The following is a 22,105-nucleotide window of genomic DNA, read 5'->3' as shown; positions in this document are numbered from 1 at the left end:
AGAAACTTTCCAGCTCCAAGTCCACCAAAAAATGCAGGCTGGAATTGTGGAGTGAAGAATTTCCTCGGTGGTTAGAGATAGTGTAAGACGGCCATTACCTGCACTAGGCCCTATGCCCTGTTACTCCCTTCTCTGAAGGCTGACATTTCCAAGTGCATGCTGCAGTTTGTTGTCATGGCTACTAAAGGTCACAATTGGGGTCAGGGGTTTGGTATGTATTTTATATATGCTCATTTAAACTCCTTATTAGGAATCTTAAAACTGAGATTCACCAAAAAAAAAAAAACCTCATGGAAATGTTAATATTCTGAAAGAAAGAAAAATATACCTGAAATCCCCAAAGCTCAGATTCAACAAATCTGAACTATGTTTTGTCATAATATTTCATTTCAGAAACTCTGCTGAGACTTGATGTTAACACTCAAATTGGATTTGTTCTACATTAAATATGAACTATCAATAAATATTTGAGGTATGTTATGACAAACAATTTTTAATAGAACACTTAGCTAAAGAAATGTAAATTTACCTTGAAAATCTAGTTAAACATTAAATCTCGATGTTTCCTACCAATGTTTCCTATAGTTTTTTCAGTTTACACACACAAAAAATAACTTCTCTACTCTTCAGAAACAGTAATACGTCAAAAAATGAAATGCTTTAACCTCACTATTTTATAGTCACATCTTGTCTTTTTTTTTTTTTTTTTTTGAGACAGAGTCTCACTGTGTTGCCCAGGCTAGAGTGAGTGCCATGGCGTCAGCCTAGCTCACAGCAACCTCAAACTCCTGGGCTCAAGCGATCCTTCTGCCTCAGCCTCCCAAGTAACTGGGACTACAGGCATGCGCCACCATGCCTGGCTAATTTTTTCTATATATTTTTAGTTGTCAATTAATTTCTTTCTAATTTTAGTAGAGACGGGGTCTTGCTCTTGCTCAGGCTGGTTTTGAACTCCTGAGCTCAAATAATCCGCCCGCCTCGGCCTCCCAGAGAGCTAGGATTACAGGCGTGAGCCACCGTGCCCGGCCCACATCTTGCCTTTTTAATCAAAAACTATTGTTTGCATCATGTAGCATAAGAAGTGAATAATGGAGTCAGGGAAACTTATCTCTGAATCCTGACTTTGCCATTCTGTACAATTCTAAACAAGTTACTTTACCTCTCTGAGCCTTTGTTTCATATCTGTTTAAAAAAAATAAAATAAAATCTTTGCAAGGTTATTAAAAGAATTAAAATGAATGATGCTTAAGTGCTCGACAAAATGCTCTGCAAACAGTCAACACTCAACAAATGCTAATTTGTTTCCTCTCTGCTCCTCCATTCTCCTCATCCCCAATACCTTGATTCTGAATAACTTTTGACTATTTTTAAGAATTAAATCTCAAAGGACTTAAGAATAAGGATTTGATGCTAATGAAAAGAACCAAAAGCATGTGTTTCAACTACCCATCCCACCCTCTGGGAGTTTCTAAATTAACAATACTAAATTCAAGGATATTATATTTGCATATTAAAGCCAAATAACATATTAATTTACAGAGTTTATAAAGGAACAAGATGATCTTTTGCCAAAACAAGTAATTTGAAGCCTAACCTCATGGAAGGTGGTAATTAAAACTTCTAATAGGAGCTGTGACTATAAAGCAACATGACCCATTTATTAATAAACATCTAAGACCTTATATATACAATGAAATGGTATCATCTAAAATAGTCACTTTAGTTGGCTATGAAATATTCCATGATCCTACCATAGCCCAAAGTATTTTGGGAACAACTCTTATGGGTACATATTCCAAAACTTTATTTTTTCACAATTTTTACTACTTAGTCTATATTCACCAACAACACATTAATAATATACCTGCTATTCAAAAGTAGCATATACTTGAGGAAGTACAACATTAACATTGTGGTGCACATTTTAGGCCAATGTCTTTGAGTTCTGGTCTAATCATCCCAAAGGATTTCATGGAGTTGCAGATGGCAATCAGGTAAAATGTCACCTGACAGATAACTGGTGCTCGGCCAATCACTGCTGAAATGGATGACTGTTCAAGGTAGAGGCGGGCGTGGGAGAGGCTCTCTATTTACCCCTGGTAAGTGTAACCATCTTAACTATTAATACAAAAGAAAAAAAAGGCCAATCCCACTAGAATTCTCTCAATGCAGTATCCTAATGATCAGAGGAAAATTAAGAAAACACCAGCCCTCTGCAACCTACACATCTTTAGCTCCTTCACCAAAGGAAACCTTCTCTTCTAAAAGATCAGAGATCTCCCATGGAGGGTAAAGGGGAACTGTGAGGCCCCAGAGTAGACACTCGGTTAATCAGCAAGGTTTTCTGACAACCTTCAATACACATCACATTGACCAAAGTCTAGCAGATACCAACGCAATTACAGCCTTAGCTAAGCAAGACTGCTCACCTCCCTGAGAGCCAAGCCCAAGAGCCTAAGGGAAGTCCTTGTCACCTGAAACCACTAGTTCTACCCGTTGTAGACATTATTCAGTCTAATAGTGATAACGCTCTCCATAAATTGAATGCAACCAAGAGATCTAGTTGACCAATGTCCTTCCTAGGCAGAGAAGAAAACAACCCTGTATCCAGGAATATTCACAGAATTCCAGTTGTGCAGCCAAGCAAGGATGGAGGGCAAAAGCCTGAATCACAAAAGGTCTGTCAATCACATTTGTTCTGTGGATGAGCGTGAACCAGAAGAGGAAGCCGTTTCCCAAATAAGCCCTACATAAGCACGGGCTCCTGGGCAGAAGCAGTTCACAACCATATCTGTATTTGGACCTTGCGGTCCCTCATAGCCATATCCCATGAGCTGACCTGCCGTCAGTCCCTTAGTGCTGCCAGGAGGCATCAATCTTAAGAAACATGCAAAAAGCATCCAGTGTCGGGCCTAAGTCAAAGTGATGTGCTGGGAGGTGCTGAACAGAATGATGGATAATGAACCCAAAGTGCATTTTAAAAAACAGAAAAATCCTCCCTCAGAATCACTACCGGAAGGTTACAGTAGGAGGAAATCAAGGTGGGGGGGTATAAAATGATTCTAACTCTGATAAAGCAGGAATCACTATGATAGCCTGGTTTATTTTAAATAATCTTCAATCATTATTTAGGATTATATTCTCGGCCCAGCTCATAGATTTCCCTCCTCCTGTATGCAGAGTGTTTTTTATATCCCAAGTACAGCTTTCCTGATGTCATCACTCATTTTTAGAAGCAAGCACGGCAATTTTCCAACCAGAAAAAAAGAAAACAATGCAGATTTGCCATTGCTTTCGAGAGACAGCTAAAATGCTCAGGGGGGATTTTTCCCAATGACTTCATGGACCCTTAAGAACTAAAGGAATTTCTACAGCAATTTCCTTGGATAAGAAAGCCATCTGCTTCTTTCCTTATGATGCATCTCAAACTATAGTTTAGTCATATTGTTTAGCACACTAGTTTTAAAGCTCCTTATGAAAGAATACTGGAGTTTATATTCAAGCCATCAAATGTATGACTCAGCAGCTTCTTTAACTACCTTATGACAGGGCAGTCAGACTAAGAGAGAAATGTGTCTCCTGAAATGAAGTAGCTGTTTCTTTTATCTTGCTATGCATATGGTTCCTTTGAAGCATCTGAAAATTCTACCTGATTTAGAACTCTGCTATGGCTTAAAATGCTATTAACAGTACCGTAGGGAAAGTTTAGCTTCCTCTTTCAAAACCATATCTGTGAAAGCAAAAAGTAACATGCTGCACTTACATTTTCCCAATCAAATTGCATAGTTGAAGCAAATTCATTTGTGCTTTGTAGCAGAACTCACAGTAGGTGTTCATATCTAAAAACGTTGATTCGTAAATGCAAAGTCATGGTCAAGCTCACCTGTGTGTGGAGTGTACGCTAGTGATATGCACCACCATTCCCCTTCCCGTGATTTTGTGAACCATGTACCCCTGGAGCATGAACTTTAAATTAACATGGCGGAAATGGTAGCAAATCTGTCTAACCTCCTCCGTCTTGGGGCGGCGGGGTGGAAGGCTTGCAGTCTTGTTGAGGTATCCAGCCCTCAATCAATAGTGGCTGTGTATACTGAGTTTTGTTGGTTTGAGGATTGTGTCTGCAGAGGTTAAAAAAAGAAAGAAAAGAAGGCACGGTTGTTTCTCAAGTCGCCATATTCGACTCAACCAACAAAACTAAATCCTTCCATCTTCGAGCTTCAGGAAGGCTGCTACATAGCAACAGGGCTCTCCTCCGGCCCTGGGTCTGCAGAGGAACTTATTGCTTCTGGGAAGGGCCCCGGGTAGGTCTGTGCTGTGGTCCCTTTTTGCAGACCAGTCTCTTCGTGGAATTCTCCCTGGGTGCTGAAAGCGGGGCAAGATCTAGTCCGGGCGCTGTCGGGGCGGCCCACCCTCTCACTCACAGTGCTCAGGGGGAACTCTCTCCACCTCCGCCTCTGCAGTTCATCCTCCTTGTATTTTATGGAGTACCAGGCCAGAAAAATAAAAATAAAGCCCACGAATTTGAGGCCGGCCGCCAAACCAAAGTAGACGAAACGAAACGACGTCACGTTGTACTCCCAGCAAGAGCCCTGCACTCCGCATTCCTGCTGCCAGAGCATGCAGGTGGTATCAATGACTGCTCCAAAGTAAATCGGAGTAGGAATGTATGCTAGAGTTGTGCACAAAAAGAAAATACACAGATTTAGCATATCTTATAAGAGAAAACAGATTTGTAAATTAGCAAGGTACTTATGTGCTCTAAAACCAGTTTAGGGGAGTGATTTTCTTGTCGTTTGTTTTTTTTAAAGGTACATCACATTTTATCACAATATATTTATCATAAAAACATTAGCCAAACGGTAAATACTTAAAATCTTCTAGTTCTAGTTTGCAACTCAGAACGTGCTATTGATTTTTAGCATCATAAAAACTTCTGTTGCTTACATATGTATATCAAATGATCACGTTGTACACTTTAAATAGATACAATTTTATTTGTCAATTATACCTCAATGAAGCTGAAAAATATCTATTGCTAAAAATGCAATTGGAGAATCCTTTTAAACTTAAAAATTTCATTTTGTCATTAAATACTCAAGAAGCTACACTGAAACTCTTTAATGCCCACCAAAATTCAGTACACTTAGTTCTTACGGGTTGAGTTCCAGTCCTCGGATGCAGGGAGAGTATGAGAAAAGCATTGTCTCCCATAAGTGAGATACCACATCAAATGGCAACTTTATAAAGGCACTTATAAATATAAAATATTTTAAATATAAAAGAATTTTATTATGGCATAAAATTCATCTTTGAAGCTTACGAAACATCTGAGATGAGTAGTAGCTTCATCGTTTGAGCTAAGGTGTAGACACGTCTTTAATCCCATAAGAAATAAAGTCTACCTAGTACATGGGCTTCCTTCATCACACGCTACAGCCTTCGCCAAAATGTGCCCCCAACCCCAACTCATTCACCCTGCAAATGTCTGCCCCTCCTTTAAATTCCTGACTCACTCAGATGCCACTGTGTTCTCACTCCATTTTAGTAACTGTCACATAGTATTTAAACTGTTTGTAAATCTGTCACCCTTCACGATGGCAGGGGCCATGCCTTCTATTCTTTGCATCCCAGGGACCTCAATAACAGTTTACAGAAGAAAGTGATGGGAGAGAGCAGGGGAGAAGGGAAGAAAGGAAAGATGGGAAGAAGGGAGCCAGGAAGACAGAAAGGTGTGTGAATAGCCCAGGAAGCTGTAAGTGATACATCTTTAAATAAGTTGTTTTCATTCAAATAAGGTATCTCGATTAAATTGTAATATTACTAAAGTTTTTTGTAAACTATTGTTTTGCTTTGGAATTTTAGGGAAATGGAAATTGGCTTGTTGGTCTAATTACACTTTTTCACAACAATAGAAGTGAGGATAAAGTTGCATTAAACAGTAAATGTCTAAAGTATTCTTCATTCACTTATTCTATTTACGTATTATTTATTTATTTATTTTTATTTCGAAGTATTAAGGGGGTACAAATGTTTTTGGTGGATCACTTCTGTAATGCTTGAGTCACGGCTGTAAGTGTGCCCATCACCCAAATAGTGTTCATTGTACCCATTAGGTAGGTTTTTGTTCCTCCTGTTCTCCCCCCTCCCCGCTGCTTGATTTCCACTAAGTTTTACATTTCTCTATGCACATGTGTGCTCATCAGTTTCAGTTTAATAACAAGTACATGTGGTGTTTGTTTTTCCATTCTTTAGATACTTGACTTAGCATAATGGTCTCCAGTTCCATCCAAATTGTTGCAAAAGGCATTAATTCATCCTTTTTATGGCTGAGTAGTATTCCATGGTATACATATACCACATTTTGTCAATCTATTCATATATTGATGGGCACTTGGGTTGATGCTACATCTTTGCAATTGTGAATTGTGCTGCAATAAATATTCACGTGCAAGTGTCTTTTTGATAAAATTACTTATTTTCCTCTGGGTAGATACCCAGTAGTGGGATTATGCTTTCACTTATTCTTGATGCTGCAGTGTGCATCTATTGACTCACCTTACCTCCAGATCCATATCAAATAACCCCAACTCCAGGGGATCAGAGGGAGTGGAGCAAAAAGAAGAAATTATTTTTTCCTTTTTCTGGTCAACCACTCCTTTGATGAACATATTTCCTTCTTTCTAAATAACATTTTTTTTTTTCCGAGATAAGGTCTTGCTCTGTCTCCTAGGCTAGAGTGCAGAGGCATCATCATAGCTCACTGTAACCTCAAACTCCTGGACTCTAGTGATCCTCCTGCCGCAGTCTCCCAAGTAGCTGGTCCTACATGCGCACACCACCATGCCCAGCTATTTTTTCTATTTTTTGTAGAGGCCGGATCTTGCTCTTGCTCAGGCTGGTCTTGAACACCTGGCCTCAAGTGATCCTCCCACCTCAGCCTCCCAAATGCCTTTCTAAATAACACTTTATAGTTTTCAACAAGAACTATAAGGCAAACTTCTTAACTATATCTAAGTGTGTCAGAATTTCCTTTAACCGGCAACCTTTTAAAAAATGGTACCTTCAAAATTTTATTGGTATCAAAAAACAAGTCATCCATTAAATGGAACTAGAAGCATTTTCCTTCTGGGGTTTATGAAAAGTGCTTGTTCTTGGACTGGGCCATCAATCACAATATACAATAAACCGAGAACATCAGAGAGGATTAATGCTTCAAAGGGGTCAGATGATCCCATTTTGAAATGTTTCACCCTTCAAAACTGAAATAAGAAATTTGAATCAAAAAACAAATTTTTTTGTCCCATGGACAATGATACTGATTACTTGGCAAAAAAAAATAACAGCTGAAGAAAATGACAGACTGACACTTTAAACAAATTACTTTTAAAAAAAGGACAAAAGAAGCTCGATGATGAGGAAGTCAATTAAAAATGCATTGAAATTGATCAAGGGAACGGTGTACTTGACATGCTTATTTCCAACTCATTGTCCCAAGACTTCACAGGGTGATGTGGTGTTTGCAAAAATGAGAACGATTTTCTTCATTCTTCATGTGCAAATGTGCTCTGTAGTTTATCACACTGACACAGCACTAAGGAGCTTCTCTTGTTGGCAAGTAAAGCCTAAAGGGTAGTTTCTATATGTCACTTTGGGGACCTTTCTTTTTCCTTTTTATAATTTTTTATTTCTCTTTTCTTGGAAAACTTGATAGGTATACTCTTTGGTCAGTCCAATAAAATTACCGTAAGGAAGTAAGGAACTGAAAATTTCACAAATAAACTGAACACCAATTTCTATCACTTTCATATTAAAAAGGCATAAAGGGACGAAATCGCCAGGATTACAAACCCATTACAAACTGCTTGATTTAATATTTCTTACTGCACAAAACTCTCTGGGGAATTTTACCCAAAATTTTATGTTCACAATGAAAAAGAAACTAACCTAAAGTTGGTTTTACTTTGTTTCATCAAACGACAGAACTTGTCAGCTTTCAGTTCAAACCAAAAAATAGGGAAGTTGCTCCCTCACCACTAACCTGTAAGATCTCACTAATGGTAATAAATAATGTGACTTGCCATTTTTAAAGGACAGTTGAGAATTTGCCGTCTGCAAAGAGGAACTAAAAGGCACACCTGGAAATTCAGAAACGTACCAAGTGTTCGCAGCAAAACAAACTGCATTCCCAGCGCGAAAGGTCTCTCTTCATCTTCTACAGACCTACAGTGAAGGGGAAGAAAGAAATGTTTTTAAATAGTGGCCCCAAGAAAATGAACGTCAAATCAAGTCTGCTTCATGCAGACCTGGGGACTAAAAAGATGCTGTACCAAAATATTTAATTCACTGGGATTTACTAACAACAGCCAAGCACAATTGCTGATGGCTAAATCACGGAATAAAAGTCTCCCCAGTGAAGACACCAAGGAACTCTGATTAATTCTAATTGTTTCCATGTAAATACTGGTGAAGGGTCAAAGGCTCTTGGCTGAAGATGTCAAAGGGGCTCTAACTGAGCTTCCAAAATCGGATAGGTTATTTTAAAAAATTATAGATTTCCAACCTGAATATTGCTTTCTTTTTCTCTGCACTTTCCAGAATGGTAGATGTGTACACTGAAAACTACTCCAATATTCCTCCAGGATAAAAAAAAAAAAAAAAGTAAAAAAAACAAAAACAGAAAGTATACTCAAAAAATGAACAGGAAACAAGTCAAATGTCAGAGAATGCCTGAGCCCCGCCAACCACCTCTTTTTTTTTTTTTATTCTTCTCTAAAACTTATGTTCCAAGTAATTCCCACATGGCAGAAAGAGTGGAGTCTTTTGACTTATAATTAGCAAAGATTAAAGGGCTCCTTGTTGAAATCTGGGGTTAGACGCCAAGTGGTGATTTGCCAGATTTGACCACTATAAAAAAGGGAGCCTGTCTATTGGTTATTTAACGGCTCTTGAAGAATTAAAGTGCAAAAAATTAGACTATTTGAGTACATTTATTAATGATTCACGTATCTTTTTAAATGCTGCAGTACCTTATCCTTTCTATCCCATACCCATGGGGTTCTAGGCACGTAACTTTCCCAGGCTAGTGCCCTGTAGTCTTTTCCCCAATTTCGTTATTTCTCATAGCAATTTGCCCACTGCTGGGCTGTTACTCCATAAATATCTGCTGATGGAGGAGTTGAGTGAATAAAGGCCTTTCATGTGTCGTTACCTCGCTGTCGAGGAATGGCTTTGCTGGGAAATGCCAGACCCCGCACCCGATAGGAAAGAAGCCAGAATACGTGGTGCAGCCTAGCTGCCCTCACCGAGCGGTGCCCTCAGCAGCTGCTTCCTGCCAGGCGCCCAGCCCAGCAGTTGTGGGTTCTGAGGAGGAAGGAAGAATAAGGACAGCCTCGCTGCCCTCACTCCCTCATTGCACTACACCCCGCGCCCCAGGCCCTCTGAAGCTACCCTATACCCCAGAGGGTGCTCTTCCGGCTGCACCACACTGCCCCGTTCCTTCCTGTGCTCACAGCCATCCTTATTGCAAATAGCAACACACTGATTTGAATGTGCCACTGTCAACATTTTTAACAGGACAGAAATATTAATAGCTTCCATGTCCTCTTATAAACAAAAAACCCAAACAGGATACGGCAAAGAAAGCACAGCCTGAACAGCCTGCCTTTTCTTGATTCAAGTCCAAAATTTTATATATGACAGTAAAATTAATGAACTCAGCAGTCTGAATTTCAGGCTCAGCATAAATCGCCTCTGATCCTGGAGGTATTAACTGTCTACAAGGTTGGAGATAATAGCCTTTTGCTGTACGCACGATTTAGCAACCTTCCCGAATTACTTCCTGCCCTTCTCCTGGCTTCTGGTAGCTGACAGGGTGATGACTTTCAACTCCTGGAGTGGAGCCTCACAGGGCAGAGCCTTTGAGAACCAAAGACACCCAAAAGAAGCTTCACTAAACAGTAGAAATATAAACCAATTGAATAAAGACAGCTCTGGAGTATGAAATGTTACAACCTCCTTCCCCTCCCGGCAGGGAAAACCTCCTAAGTTCGCCAGGCGAACGTCTGAACAGCCTCCTGCACAATCTAATTTTGCTTTGGTATCTGATTTGCCACATCAATCCCTTGTCCTGGAGTATGTGCTCTGGCAATTGTAAGTATAGACTCCCCCCACTCCCCCACCCCCTCCCCCCGAAGCTGAAGGCTGTTCTCACCTGAGTGTTACAATGATGGCTGATGGCTGGGCACATGCCGTGATGAAAGTGACTATGAAAAGAAAAACTAAGAATGGGATAAGGGTATTACAGGTCCGTTTACACTTCCCGGACACAGCGTAGCCGTTCTCGTTGAGATACGTTTTGACGATCACCACTCGGAGCTGACTGCGCTGTCCCACCGTGGGTGGGGTGATCACTTGTCGACTTTGGACACAGGTGCATTCTGTATAATTCCGTATCTAAGTGAGCAAAATAAAGATCAGTTGTATGCCAACCAAAAGCAAAATATGGCATAGGGACGTTAAGACAAAGTTAAGTAAAAATACTCTAAAATAACTCTAGTACTTAAAAAACGCAAAATATTTCATTGACAGTGCCTTCCTTACTGATAATGGTGAGGGTCCAAAGTGTGTGCCTAACAATACCAAAATCTACTGGTCAAAACTGTTTTAAAACTAAACTTTTCTAAGAAGCTTCTATCAATTCAATAACATTCACAGTCTGTATTCCCATTTTTGGTCATAATTATATACTGCCTCAGTTGCTGTTTAACTCTTGGACTCTCCAATTAGAGAAGCCCCTCAAAAACCGGAACCAAACTTTATTTTCATTTGTGTTAATCAGAGCACCCAGCACAACCCTGAGCACAGAGTGGGCCCTAAAGTAGTAAATGTCTGTTAAATATATGCAGAGAATTTATAATGCAACCATGATGACTTCAGTACCAATAATAGTGAACAGCTCATTGGCTGTTCCATTTTAAACACCTTTTTAGTCTCCTTAATTAGCTGGTGCCCGGCACCCTATGCCTACTCTAGGAATGGCTACAATGGTCCCCATCCAGTGCTACTCCTAGACTCCGACAGAGTCAGACAGTGAGCCCAAATTCACTTGTTCATTTTTTCCAACAAATATTTATCAGCCCCTACTGATGTGCCGGGTGCTGTTCTGGGGGACTAAGGACACAGAAAAGCAAAAAAGTCCAAATCTTCTCTGTTAACTACCAAACATCTACTTAACGCAAATGCAAACGTGAAAACTAAAACATGGGTAGGTGCTACAATCCAAAACAAATCAACAAATGTTGAATCAGCCAATTAACCTTCCTCCTATTATATTGCTTTTCAGTGAACGGACTCAGCTGAACCAGTTCTCTCTGTAACCTTTTAATGCTTAGAACAGACATAAAAACAAGTATTAATATGAAGATGGGCCGCTGGCCATCGTGCTCAAAGGACTGCTGGGTTTTTAAAGGAATAAGTGCTATGCACCAGAGGACTCGCTCTCTCCCAAGGAAGGACTCAACCACTGACAGGAATAGATCTCATCAGCTCTTTCAACTCAGTCACACCCTGGAACTCACAAATTATATTAAATATAGTGGGGAACCAGCAACAAGAATTCTCAATTTATCGCTGTGGTTTAGAATCCAGAAATCAAAAATGACATCCCCAAAATATGCAATCAATGGTATCATCCCTTATCACCTGCACAGAACAAGCAAATGCATTTTAATCTTTTAATTTAAGCAACTTCCTGCAATCTGTTCTTACACAAAGAATCAAACCAGGCTCAATAATGAAGAACTGAGTAGAATATGAAAACCTTCTCCCACAGTATTACTACCTATTTATAATTCATGGGAAAGGGAATTCTCAAAATAGCCTATTCTTGAGCTGACAGATATATCTTTATTCTGAATTTTTTTTTAAAAAAGTCTGAGGCTGGGCTTGGTGGCTCATGCCTGTAATGCTAGCACTTTGGGAGGCTGATGTGGGAGGATCACTTGAGACCAGGAGTTCAAGATCAACCTGGGCAATATAGCAAGATCCCTGTCTCTACAAAAATTTTAAAAATTAGCTGGGTAGGTGGCATGCATCTGTAGTCCTAGCTACTTGGGAGGCTGAGGCAGGAGGATTTCTTGAGCCCAGGAGTTCAAGACTGCAGTGAGCTATGATCAGGCTGCATTCCAGCCTGGGCAACAGAGTGACACCCTGTCTCTTAAAAAAAAAAAAGTCTGAACTGAACTGATAGTCTATGAAAAATGGCCATCTCCCACCTTCACAGATTTCAGTCAGTGGAAGTCGCTTTCCTATTTTCTTCTATCAGCACCAAACGTGGTCATCTTGACCTTCAAATCCACCACAAGGGCCTTGTCAAAGGAACAGATGGGAGGCTTGGAGCTCAACCTTATCAAGTTTCACTGAGTTGGCACGGAATGTAAAGTAGGAGAGGGCTAATAAGGAACCAAATCCCTACATCCAAATGCTGCAATCCCCGGGAAAAAATTGATAGCATTGCATAATTTTCTTTCCTCTACGTTTTCATCAGAGATATTTTCTAAGTTACGTGGAGCCTCTAGCAAAGGGAGACCGAAGTCATCGCGGTTGCATATGAATTCTATCAAGTCCTTGTCACAGGATGTTGGATCGACAGAAGAGGAACTTGTGAAATATACTCACCCCAGTGCTAAGATTACCACTATTAACACAGCCAGCCAGACAAGGGTTAAAGTATGTAATTCCATCTGACCCACAGACTGGCTCATACTCATGTATTTTACAACCACAATTGACGTTGCAGCTTCCCGTCAGATTCCTATGGGGCATGGTGAGGGAGGGTCTAAGAGAGAAAAGAAACAGATCCTGAGCACCACTTACCAAAATAAAACTAAGAGGAAAGTTCTTGAAATTTAGTAATTTGTCCATTTTAGAGAAGATATTCTTCCCATTAAATCAAAACTGTGATACCATGAAGTAGCCACCCTCAATAATTATTTTTATGCTTTTAAAAGAAAACATAAAGAAAAATGTTTCAACCCCCTGGTACTATGGATTCAACGCTTTTTATCAAATTATCTGTCCCACCGCGATTTTATCCTGCATCTTGGTGCTATGGTCTCAATGTCTGGGCTCTGCAATTCTAGCCCTAGCATAACTACTCATTTGCTGTAGATACTTGGCTCTATAGAGTCTTATCAAATCTGGGCATTGATCTCCTTAACTGTAAAACAGAGGAAATAATTTTCAGTGCTAAATCGAAAACATCAGTATGAACACATAAACATGGAATCCACACCAAAAACTTTAATCGTTCTAGAATAAATTATCAAAGGAAGGCACGGGACTCTAGAAAATCAAAAGGAAGTGATCTTTCAAAGATGGTTAGGAATTACATCGCTGATTCGATTCAAACGACCAGAGAAGAAAGATTAAGCAGTTCTTCCCCCAGGAATGCTGAGATGTGAATTCACAATCAAACATGGTGCGTTTTGTTTTCTTATAAGATCGTAGTATCTGATACAAGAAATGATACAAGATGAAAGCTCTAAGAAGATCAATTCAGGCAATAAATACAGAGGAAGAAAAAGACAAGGACATAGGGCCAGGGAGAGAGGTGTAAAGAGATGGTGGGGGAATAGCAGAGGCAGGCACCACAGAAGAATGAGAGGGGCTCTACGGCGCTCACACCCCAAGACCTCTTTCGCTTTTAGTGGCCACCATTTTTATGCATCACTGATGAAATACTGTTCCTAAAGCTAGATGGGTTGGCAATAGCAGATCCTTCACTTGTCCATCCATCAGTCTAGTATCCATCCATTCAACAGATACTTTGGAATGTCTGTTATGTGCCAGGACCCATCTTTACGGATTGTATTAGTACCACTTAGCCAGTAGTATAGCCCATCCCAACCACAGGTATTAATCTACCAACTTTAAGTATTGTTTGCTCAAAGGATCTTCTCCTGTGGCCTCCTTCACACTTTGATACCTGAGCCCCCAAATTTTAATGGGAGAAACAAATTCAAAACAATATTAAAGTCTTATCAAGAAAGGCTTCTAACAAGGCGAACATCAAATAAACTCTGTTCTTCATGTCACTCCAAGGAAAGAAATTATCACAAGACTTTGATAATTATTATTAATATGTTCATTAACTTAGTATCATACCATCTTAAAGTTTGAATATACCTAAAAAAATATGATTCTAGACCAGTGGTTCTCGACTGGGGTAATTTTGTGCCCCAGCAGACATTTGGCAATGCCAGGGACAGCTGTGGTTGTCATAACTGAAGGAGTGCTACGGGCATCTAGTGGGCAGAGACCAGGGATGCTGCTCAACATCCTACGATGCACAGGACTGTCCCCCACCTCCCACAGTAAAGAATTATCTGACCCAAATGTCAACAGTGTTGAGGACGAGAAACCCTGTTCCAGACCAACTATCACATTCTACAGATGACGAAATGGAGGCCAAGAAGCCAAGTGATTCACCGTGAAGCTGATGAGTGCTGTGTTGACTGCTATCATGTGAAAAGTACTCAGTGTGTATTAGTGCTCTCTCCACCAGCACTTCAAGAACCAAACTACAAGCCACGACCAAATTAAAGGGCTTTTATATGTCTGCATGCTTAGTCACTAAAAATGACAGGCTTTAATACCATAGCAGTGGTTATTGTTATTGCTAGTCAGAAGTTACATGGCATTTCCTATTAACAGCATGCTCTGCACCCATTGTGACAGCCACAGATTCCAAATGCCTCTCCTTTATGAGTCTGTCCACTCAAGAGAAAGGAACCTAAAGAAAATATTAACAGATGCTCAAAGCACACTAAGTGCACTGATTTCAGGAAGGCAAAAACTTTTCTGAATTTAGAAAACAGAGGCACAGTCCCAGGTCACCCTTTGGTATGTTTGCTTTTCTCATTAGATCGCGGTATGTGATAGGAAGCAATGATACAATACGAAAAGCTCAAAAAAAATCAATACAGGCAACAAATATAAATAGCAATGAAAGGAAGTGGGCATTCAGGAAAAAGTCATTAAGGGAAAGGAATGATGGCACAAAAAAGAAAGCTGCTGACACAGGGAAATTTTTATACTATACTGATTAAAAAGGAAATCATTTTTAAAAGTAATAATGTCTTGTTTGATTATCATTCATTCTCCAGAAAACAGACTAGATTCTATTAATAATAATAGTGTGTTTAAATCTGAGTGCCACTACACAATCTCTCATTAACCTAAAGTGAACCCGTCATGGGGCCATAAAATGCACAAGGGCTGATTACTATATGCTGCACTGATCCTGCTGCAAAAGGACTGTGCATCACCTTTCCAACAAATGAAAGCATTTCTGACAAAACAGTCCTCCAAATAAGACACTCACAGTAACTCATGAATCAACGTAAGTGTTAATTTCAAGTAAGGCATAAGACCTCACTAGAAAATACTTTATAACAGTATGATCCAAGCTGTAAGCCTGAGAATCACACATAATACTTTACTATGAAATCATGAATTATAGAGCTAGAGAGATGGAAGGGATCTCTGAGATTACCTTGTAAACTTGCTAACTTTAAAGAATAGGAATCTATCAGAAGTATGATAATAAGCTCCACAATCACTGAGGCCTCAAGAAAACCAGCCTTGGAGAAACAATAAAAAAGGGAACGAGAAGTAAAAATAACAGTCTTGTTGTCCAATCTTTACTAAATCAATCACTTAAGGATTAATGTTTATTTAAAGTAATATGTAACAACAAAACAGATTGTTGTTAAACATAAGTTAAAAAAAAAAACAAAACCTCTGCCATAGGGCCATTACAGCTGGGTATGTAAGAATTCAGTTGCCCTAAAAACACACACCCACCCCCCAAACAATTTTGTCCCATCACCCTACCCCAAGATGTAAAGAACACTTGAACTTCCCCATCTAACATACTTTTACTGGTGTCTATAAATCAAAGAGAAATCTTCTAACTTTCTTTCTGTCTCCTTTTAAGCTTCTCCCCATTAAAAGATATGACAAGTAGGAATCCATCCATACTATGCTAAAGCCACATGAATTAACATGCTTCACATAGCAAAAACCTCTTTAGCAAAATATACTAATTAATTAGAAAAAATTGGTATCTTTTTCATAATTTCTTAATCTTCATCAGTTTAACTCAGCCTGCAAGAAGACTTCAATTAGAATGTTTCTTTTCAACTCCACTTAAACTCTTGGCTTTATATTAAAATCTTTCCCTGGTTATACAGAGTTATGCAACTTCATGTGTATAATCATCATCATCATCATTATCATTTAAAAGTAACATTAGCAGACTCCAGTTTTATCCCATGAATTGTGCACTGCGATTTCTAAGTTACCTCATTCATGCCTTGTGAGAATTATATTATTGCTGTCACTCCATCTTTCAGATGAGAAAATTGAAGATTTGAGAGGACAGGTACTGCCAAAGGTCACACAGCTAGTAAGGGTCAGAAATGGATTTAAAACCAGTTTTACCTTTCTCCATAGTGTGTACCCTTAAGCCCCAACATCAGCAGGGCAGCTTTGTGTAACTGTCCATAGTTTTGCTTTCTCTAGCAAGGGTCTTCTGGGTAGCTCATCCCCCTTCCTGTACTTCCTGGAGAAAAATCTAATGAAGTTTTTCTGGCACTCAGCTTTCAATGCTCCTAAACAGTAGAGTAAGAAAGAGCTGAGTTCAATTCCATATGCACAATTCACACATGCTATGAACTTTAGATTTCACATTCATAAAATGGAGATCAAAATGTCTATATCACATGGTTTTTGTGGAGGATTAGATGGGTAAATGCATGCCTACTGTCCATCATTGTGCCTGGGACATAACAGGCACTAAGATATTGGTGTGTTCTCCATCCACACATGGCAGAAGCATTAATGAATAACAGTAGCACAATTATAAACATGAAGAGTGCAAAAGGCTACCATGATGTTTTTCTTTTCACAAAGGAAAAAGTAATTTTCTAATTTACTCCTACAGAGAATGGTGGGAAAAGAACTAGATTGAGATCTAGTTTCAGGCCTGCCATTTAGTATATATATGATCTTTTTAGTCTATGGCTATTAATACTCCTCCTGCCCACAGGAAAAGGAGGCAAGAATAATTAACAAAAGGCAGTATGTGACCATATATGTGATAGCATAGGTTTATGAGAAGACTATGTTCATGGAAGTTGTGATTACTGTATCTAATTGTTATTTTTGTTGTTAAAGCTTCCTTCAGCTTTGTAGACAACAAATTCAAACAAGGAATAACTTGTAACTTACATATAATAATCCACAACATATACAAACATCTTTTAAAATCCAGAATTATTTTTAATAAAATAATGTGTCTATTATATGGGGCTTCAAAATACTTTAGAAAATGTGGAAAATACAAAATGACTAAAAAATTTAACTCATGCATACTGCTACCACCCAGAGATATCCACTATTATGCTATTAGTATATTTTCTCTTTGTCTTTTTTTCAAGGTACATATAGATTAACATTAATAACATATTGTTAATAAGATTGTATACAGAGTTTTAAATTCTATTGTATTCCCTGCTAATATTACATGGTGTGCATTTTTCTATCAACTATGTTAAATAAGGTTATAGACTGGTAAATTTGGTCCTAAGCTTAATAATAGTCACAGGTGTTTTTAAAATTAAAAGGCTTGGTATGTTTAAAGAGATATACTCTTGAAGACTTCATGTTGATTTGTTTAGATCTTGGTTACAAAATTTAAAACTTAGTGGAAAGAAAATCTGCTTATACTTCATATCCCCTTGATACTGCTAAAATGAAATAAAATGAATTTTGTTTGTGTCTCCAGATAGAGCAAAAAAAAAGATGGATGTGTATACCTATAGCTAGAAAAATGAACTCTAAGCCTATTAATAAAAGTAGCTAGGATAATCCAAAAACATGTATACCTAAGATCCTTTAAGCAAACTTCTTTTTCCCTCTAATTTTCAAAAATTCCCTTTTAAATTAGTAATATCTATAATGAAAAAAGATTTTAAATGGTGCCAAAAGATTTCAACAGTGGGCAAAAGAAACTTCAGTAGAGTAAGCTGCCTATGAGACACAGGAGAGGAGATGGATGGTTTAATTAGAGAATTTAGGAGTAACCTGGACAGAAATGCTAGTCACGTGGGTGGGCTGGTCCCCTGTCTAAATACACCATGTTGCATGATGGCAAGGTTAGGTACGGTGATGAGGAAGATGCAAGGCACCTGTGGGAAGCTGAGGCAAAGGCCTGAATCCAGAGACTGTGTCTATTTCATTTCTATAGCCTGAATACTACGGAGCAACAAACCTACACTCAGAGAAGCTTTAGGGGAAAATCTCAACCTCTGAGATTCTGGAGCTGGTTGGGCCTGGGTGGACCATCCTGTCTGACAGTCACTGCCAAGAACAGAAAACTGAGAAAATTTTTCCTGGTCATTTGGTAACCCAAGAAATCACCCCTGCCTGTAAAAGTCTTGGTTCAGTAGTTCAAGCCACAAAACCAGAAGATGATATAATAGGTTTTACTTTAAGATCAAAGAGCTGACACTTGATACATGAAAGCTAATAAAGCTAGAATTATTAAGTGATCGATCAAGACATAGCACTAGTTAAAATGTCTGTATATGGACATCGGACTTAACTCCATTTAAAATAATTATTTGAGGGAAAGGCAGAGTGAGGAGCGATACCTTACATTATACAATGTATTTATAGGAAGTATTACTTAAGCCACAGTTTCACAGTAAATGTCAGCTCTTTTGGCTGCAAGATGATTAGGACACACCTATGTGAAATATAGTTTGGCAGCCACAGAGACAAAGCAAAACACATTTTCTAATTAAAACTGTAGGGAAATTGTGGGTGCCGGGAATGTAATTACTTGAGCTGGAAATAGGCCAGGATTTAGCCTGAACTCCTAGGGGCTTTCAAAATGAAAACTCATCAGATTCCCAAATCTGAAGTTTCTTTTTTTTTTTATTTTACTATTATTAGAACACTTAACGTAAGATCTACCTTCTCAGCAAATTTTTAAGTGTACAATACAGTATTGTTGACTCTAGATGTAACACTGGACAGATCTCTAAAGCTTATTCATCTTGCTTGATTGAAACTTTATGCGTGTTGATTAGTAACTCCTCTTTTCCCCTCCCCCAGCCCCTGGCAACCACCATTCCACTCTTCGATTCTATGAATTTGACTATTTTAGATAAGTCATGTAAGCGGAATCTGTGACCAGCTTATTTTACTTAGCATAATGTCCTAAAGGTTCATCTGTGCTGTTGCATATCACAGAATTTCCTTCTTTTTAAAGGCTCTGTAGTATTCTGTTGTATGTATATTCAGTCATGCATCATTTCACTATGGGATATGTTCTGAGAAATGCATAGTTAGGTGACTTCATCACTGTGCAGACATCACAGAGTGTACTTACACATACCCAAACGGTACAGCCAACCACACACCTAGGCTTATGGTATAGCCTATTGCTCTTTAGCTCCAAATCCATACAGCATGTTACTGTACTAAATACTGTAGGCAACTGTAACACAATGGTAAGTGTATGTGTATCTAAACACATCTAAACATAAAAAAGGTACAGTAAAAATACAGTATAAAAGATAAAAAATGGTGGCGCATGCCTGTAGTCCCAGCTACTCGGGAGGCTGAGGCAGGAGGATCGCTTGAGCCCAGGAGTTTGAGGTTGCTGTGAGCTAGGCTGATGCCACGGCACTCTGCCCCAGGCAACGGAGCAAGACTGTCTCAAATACATAATAAATAAAATGATACGCCTGTACAGGGCTCTTAACAGAAACAGAGCTCGCAGGACGGGAAGTTGCTCTGGGTGAGGGTGAGTGAATGTGAAGACCTGGGACATTACTGGACACTACTATAGACTTTATAAACACTGTACACTTAGGCTACGCTAAATTTGGAGAAAAAAACTTTCTTCAATAATAAATCAACCTTAGCTTACTGTAATTTTTTACTGTACAAACTGTTTAATTTTAACTTTTTGACAGAAAGATGAAATAATTTCCCCATACTCGTGCAGCTAGTATGTGGCAAGGCTAAGGTGAAACCTAGCTTGGCTGACTTCAGAGCCACCGAGAAAATGCAGTAGGTATGTAGAGCACTTAGCATTGTGCCTGTAACTTGGCTGTCTTGAAATTTCCGAAACCAGCGCAGTATTGAGAGAAATGGACACGTCCTCTATAGCAGAAAGGTAAAACAGCACCTCGGTGTGGTGTTCAGAAAGAACACGAACTCTAAAATAGATCGTCTGTGTCGGATTTGCTTCCACTTTTTATTAACTGATGACTTTGGACAAATCGCTTAATCTCTAAGCCTCAGTTTCATTAACTGAAATGTAGATAATAATACATAAAGTGATGTTGTAAACATTAGACATAAAAGACATTTTACGTGCCAATCATCACACCTGAGCCAAACAGGTACCTAATAAAGGCTGCTCTATCCACTGCCACTCCCTACATCTTTCTCTTTACTGACTTTAAAAGAGAAAAAAAAAATGCCACTTGCAAGTCTTCAAATCATGCAGAACAAGAAATAGTTTTTACTAGGCAGGCCAGTCACATACCATTGAGCAGGATGTACACTGCACAAGAGCACCCAGCCAAGGAAGCGCAGCTGAAATGTGGCCCACACACTGCTTGCAGAGAGGATCCCATTTTTGTTCACACAAAGGGATCTGCTACTCCAAAACCGGCAAGCCTGTGCAGCTGCACCACCCAGAAGTGTTCTCACTAACTCATTCTAGACTATCTTCCTAGAAGTACTTTGGGAGCCAAAGAAATTCTCCACGGAAACTGGGTTTTTCTTTTGCTAATTTATAAATTTCATTGAAGTCAGACTGCAAATACTATAATGACTGCATCCTTCTAGAAGCTTCCAGCATTCCTAATCAGGTTGCTTTTTCTAGGCTGAATACCATTAAATAAGAAGTGTACCATAATTCATGGATTACATAATAAAGGTATATATTTACATCAAGTTCTTACGAGTTGTAACATCACTGGATGAATAACATCCCTGAGCAAAGGTAGATGCCAGACATTTCATCCATCTTTTAAAGAAGAAAATGAAGTTGCTTTACATGATCCAGAAGGGGAATAAGGGCAAGAAACTAACTTTTTTCATCACATACTAAAGTGTTAGACTCTGTGCTAGGAAATATGAGAATTTACATAATCCTCACAATCAAAACGACAAACATTTGTTTAAAATATTTGAATGTTTTAAACCAAAGGTTGAGGATGGGGGGAGGAGACACTGACTTCTCATTTTTTCAACCTTTGCATTATTTTAACTTTTTCAACCACACGCGTTTTACTTTAGTTATGCTTATAACCAGGAGAGATTGACATTATCACAAATTTGACATAGGAGGAAACCAAGACGCAACAATATTAGGTAATTTTTTTGCAAGATCACACACACTGGCAAATGATGGAGCCGGTACTTGCCTTTGAAAATACAACTGTCTTAGATAAGTGACTCTGAAGGGACAGAAGAGAAAAGTTGGGGGAGTTCATTCTTGGCTACTCCATTTTCTCGCTAATGTGAAATACTAAGTTGTCTGCTAAGAAAAGAAAGACCAGGGTAAGATAAAGCACTCAAAGAAATGGATTTTAAAAAAACACAAAAGGAGCCACCAGCACAGGGAAGGAAGCGGCTGCGGCTAAGGAGCTGCAGTGCTCGGCAGAGACGGGGCCTGCGAAGACGGGAACGCGCCTTGTCGTGGAGCAACCAGCACAGCCACGCCGCCTTTCCCCAGCAGCACCGGGAGCGTCCAGAAGCAGCTGGTCCAGGACTGGCGAGACAGAGGTGCTGTTAAGCAAGGGCCTTAAAAGGCTCGAGTGGAAGAGCAGGTAAGACGTTGAGTCTGCCTTCCATTCTCTCTGAGAACACCCTTAGAATCAAAGTAGAGAAGGAGTAAAAGGAATAACGACGCAGCAGCAAAGAGAAATGGAAGCGTGACACCGAACTTCATGAAAATGGCAAACGCATGCGCATGGGCTGATGCAAAACACGCAGAAGCTGCCTGGGAGGAGGAACG

The 22,105-nt window shown here is 39.3% G+C and overlaps 1 protein-coding gene across 2 annotated transcripts in view; it reads right to left on the bottom strand.

Annotated features, from left to right (window-relative positions):
• Nucleotides 1-3,710: 3,710 nt before the first annotated feature.
• The window catches only part of SLCO5A1 (solute carrier organic anion transporter family, member 5A1), a 139,352-nt gene continuing 120,957 nt past the window's right edge, over nucleotides 3,711-22,105 (bottom strand). Inside the window, exons 7-10 of one of the 2 annotated variants that reach the window (XM_012663139.1) lie at nucleotides 12,676-12,835; nucleotides 10,211-10,452; nucleotides 8,156-8,220; nucleotides 4,152-4,669 (exon numbers count right to left, since the gene is read on the bottom strand). In XM_012663139.1, coding sequence (XP_012518593.1) covers nucleotides 4,230-4,669; nucleotides 8,156-8,220; nucleotides 10,211-10,452; nucleotides 12,676-12,835 — 907 coding nt within the window. In that variant the 3' untranslated portion in view covers nucleotides 4,152-4,229. Of the gene's footprint in view, nucleotides 4,670-8,155; nucleotides 8,221-10,210; nucleotides 10,453-12,675; nucleotides 12,836-22,105 lie in introns of both variants that reach the window. The other variant, XM_012663140.1, reaches the window with a different exon arrangement.

The sequence above is a fragment of the Propithecus coquereli genome, unplaced genomic scaffold, assembly GCF_000956105.1.
Source record: "Propithecus coquereli isolate 6110/MARCELLA unplaced genomic scaffold, Pcoq_1.0 Scaffold8, whole genome shotgun sequence".
NCBI classification, from domain to species: Eukaryota; Metazoa; Chordata; class Mammalia; order Primates; family Indriidae; genus Propithecus; species Propithecus coquereli.
Note: the sequence above shows the minus strand (reverse complement) of the source record. Positions and strands in the feature narration are given on the sequence as shown.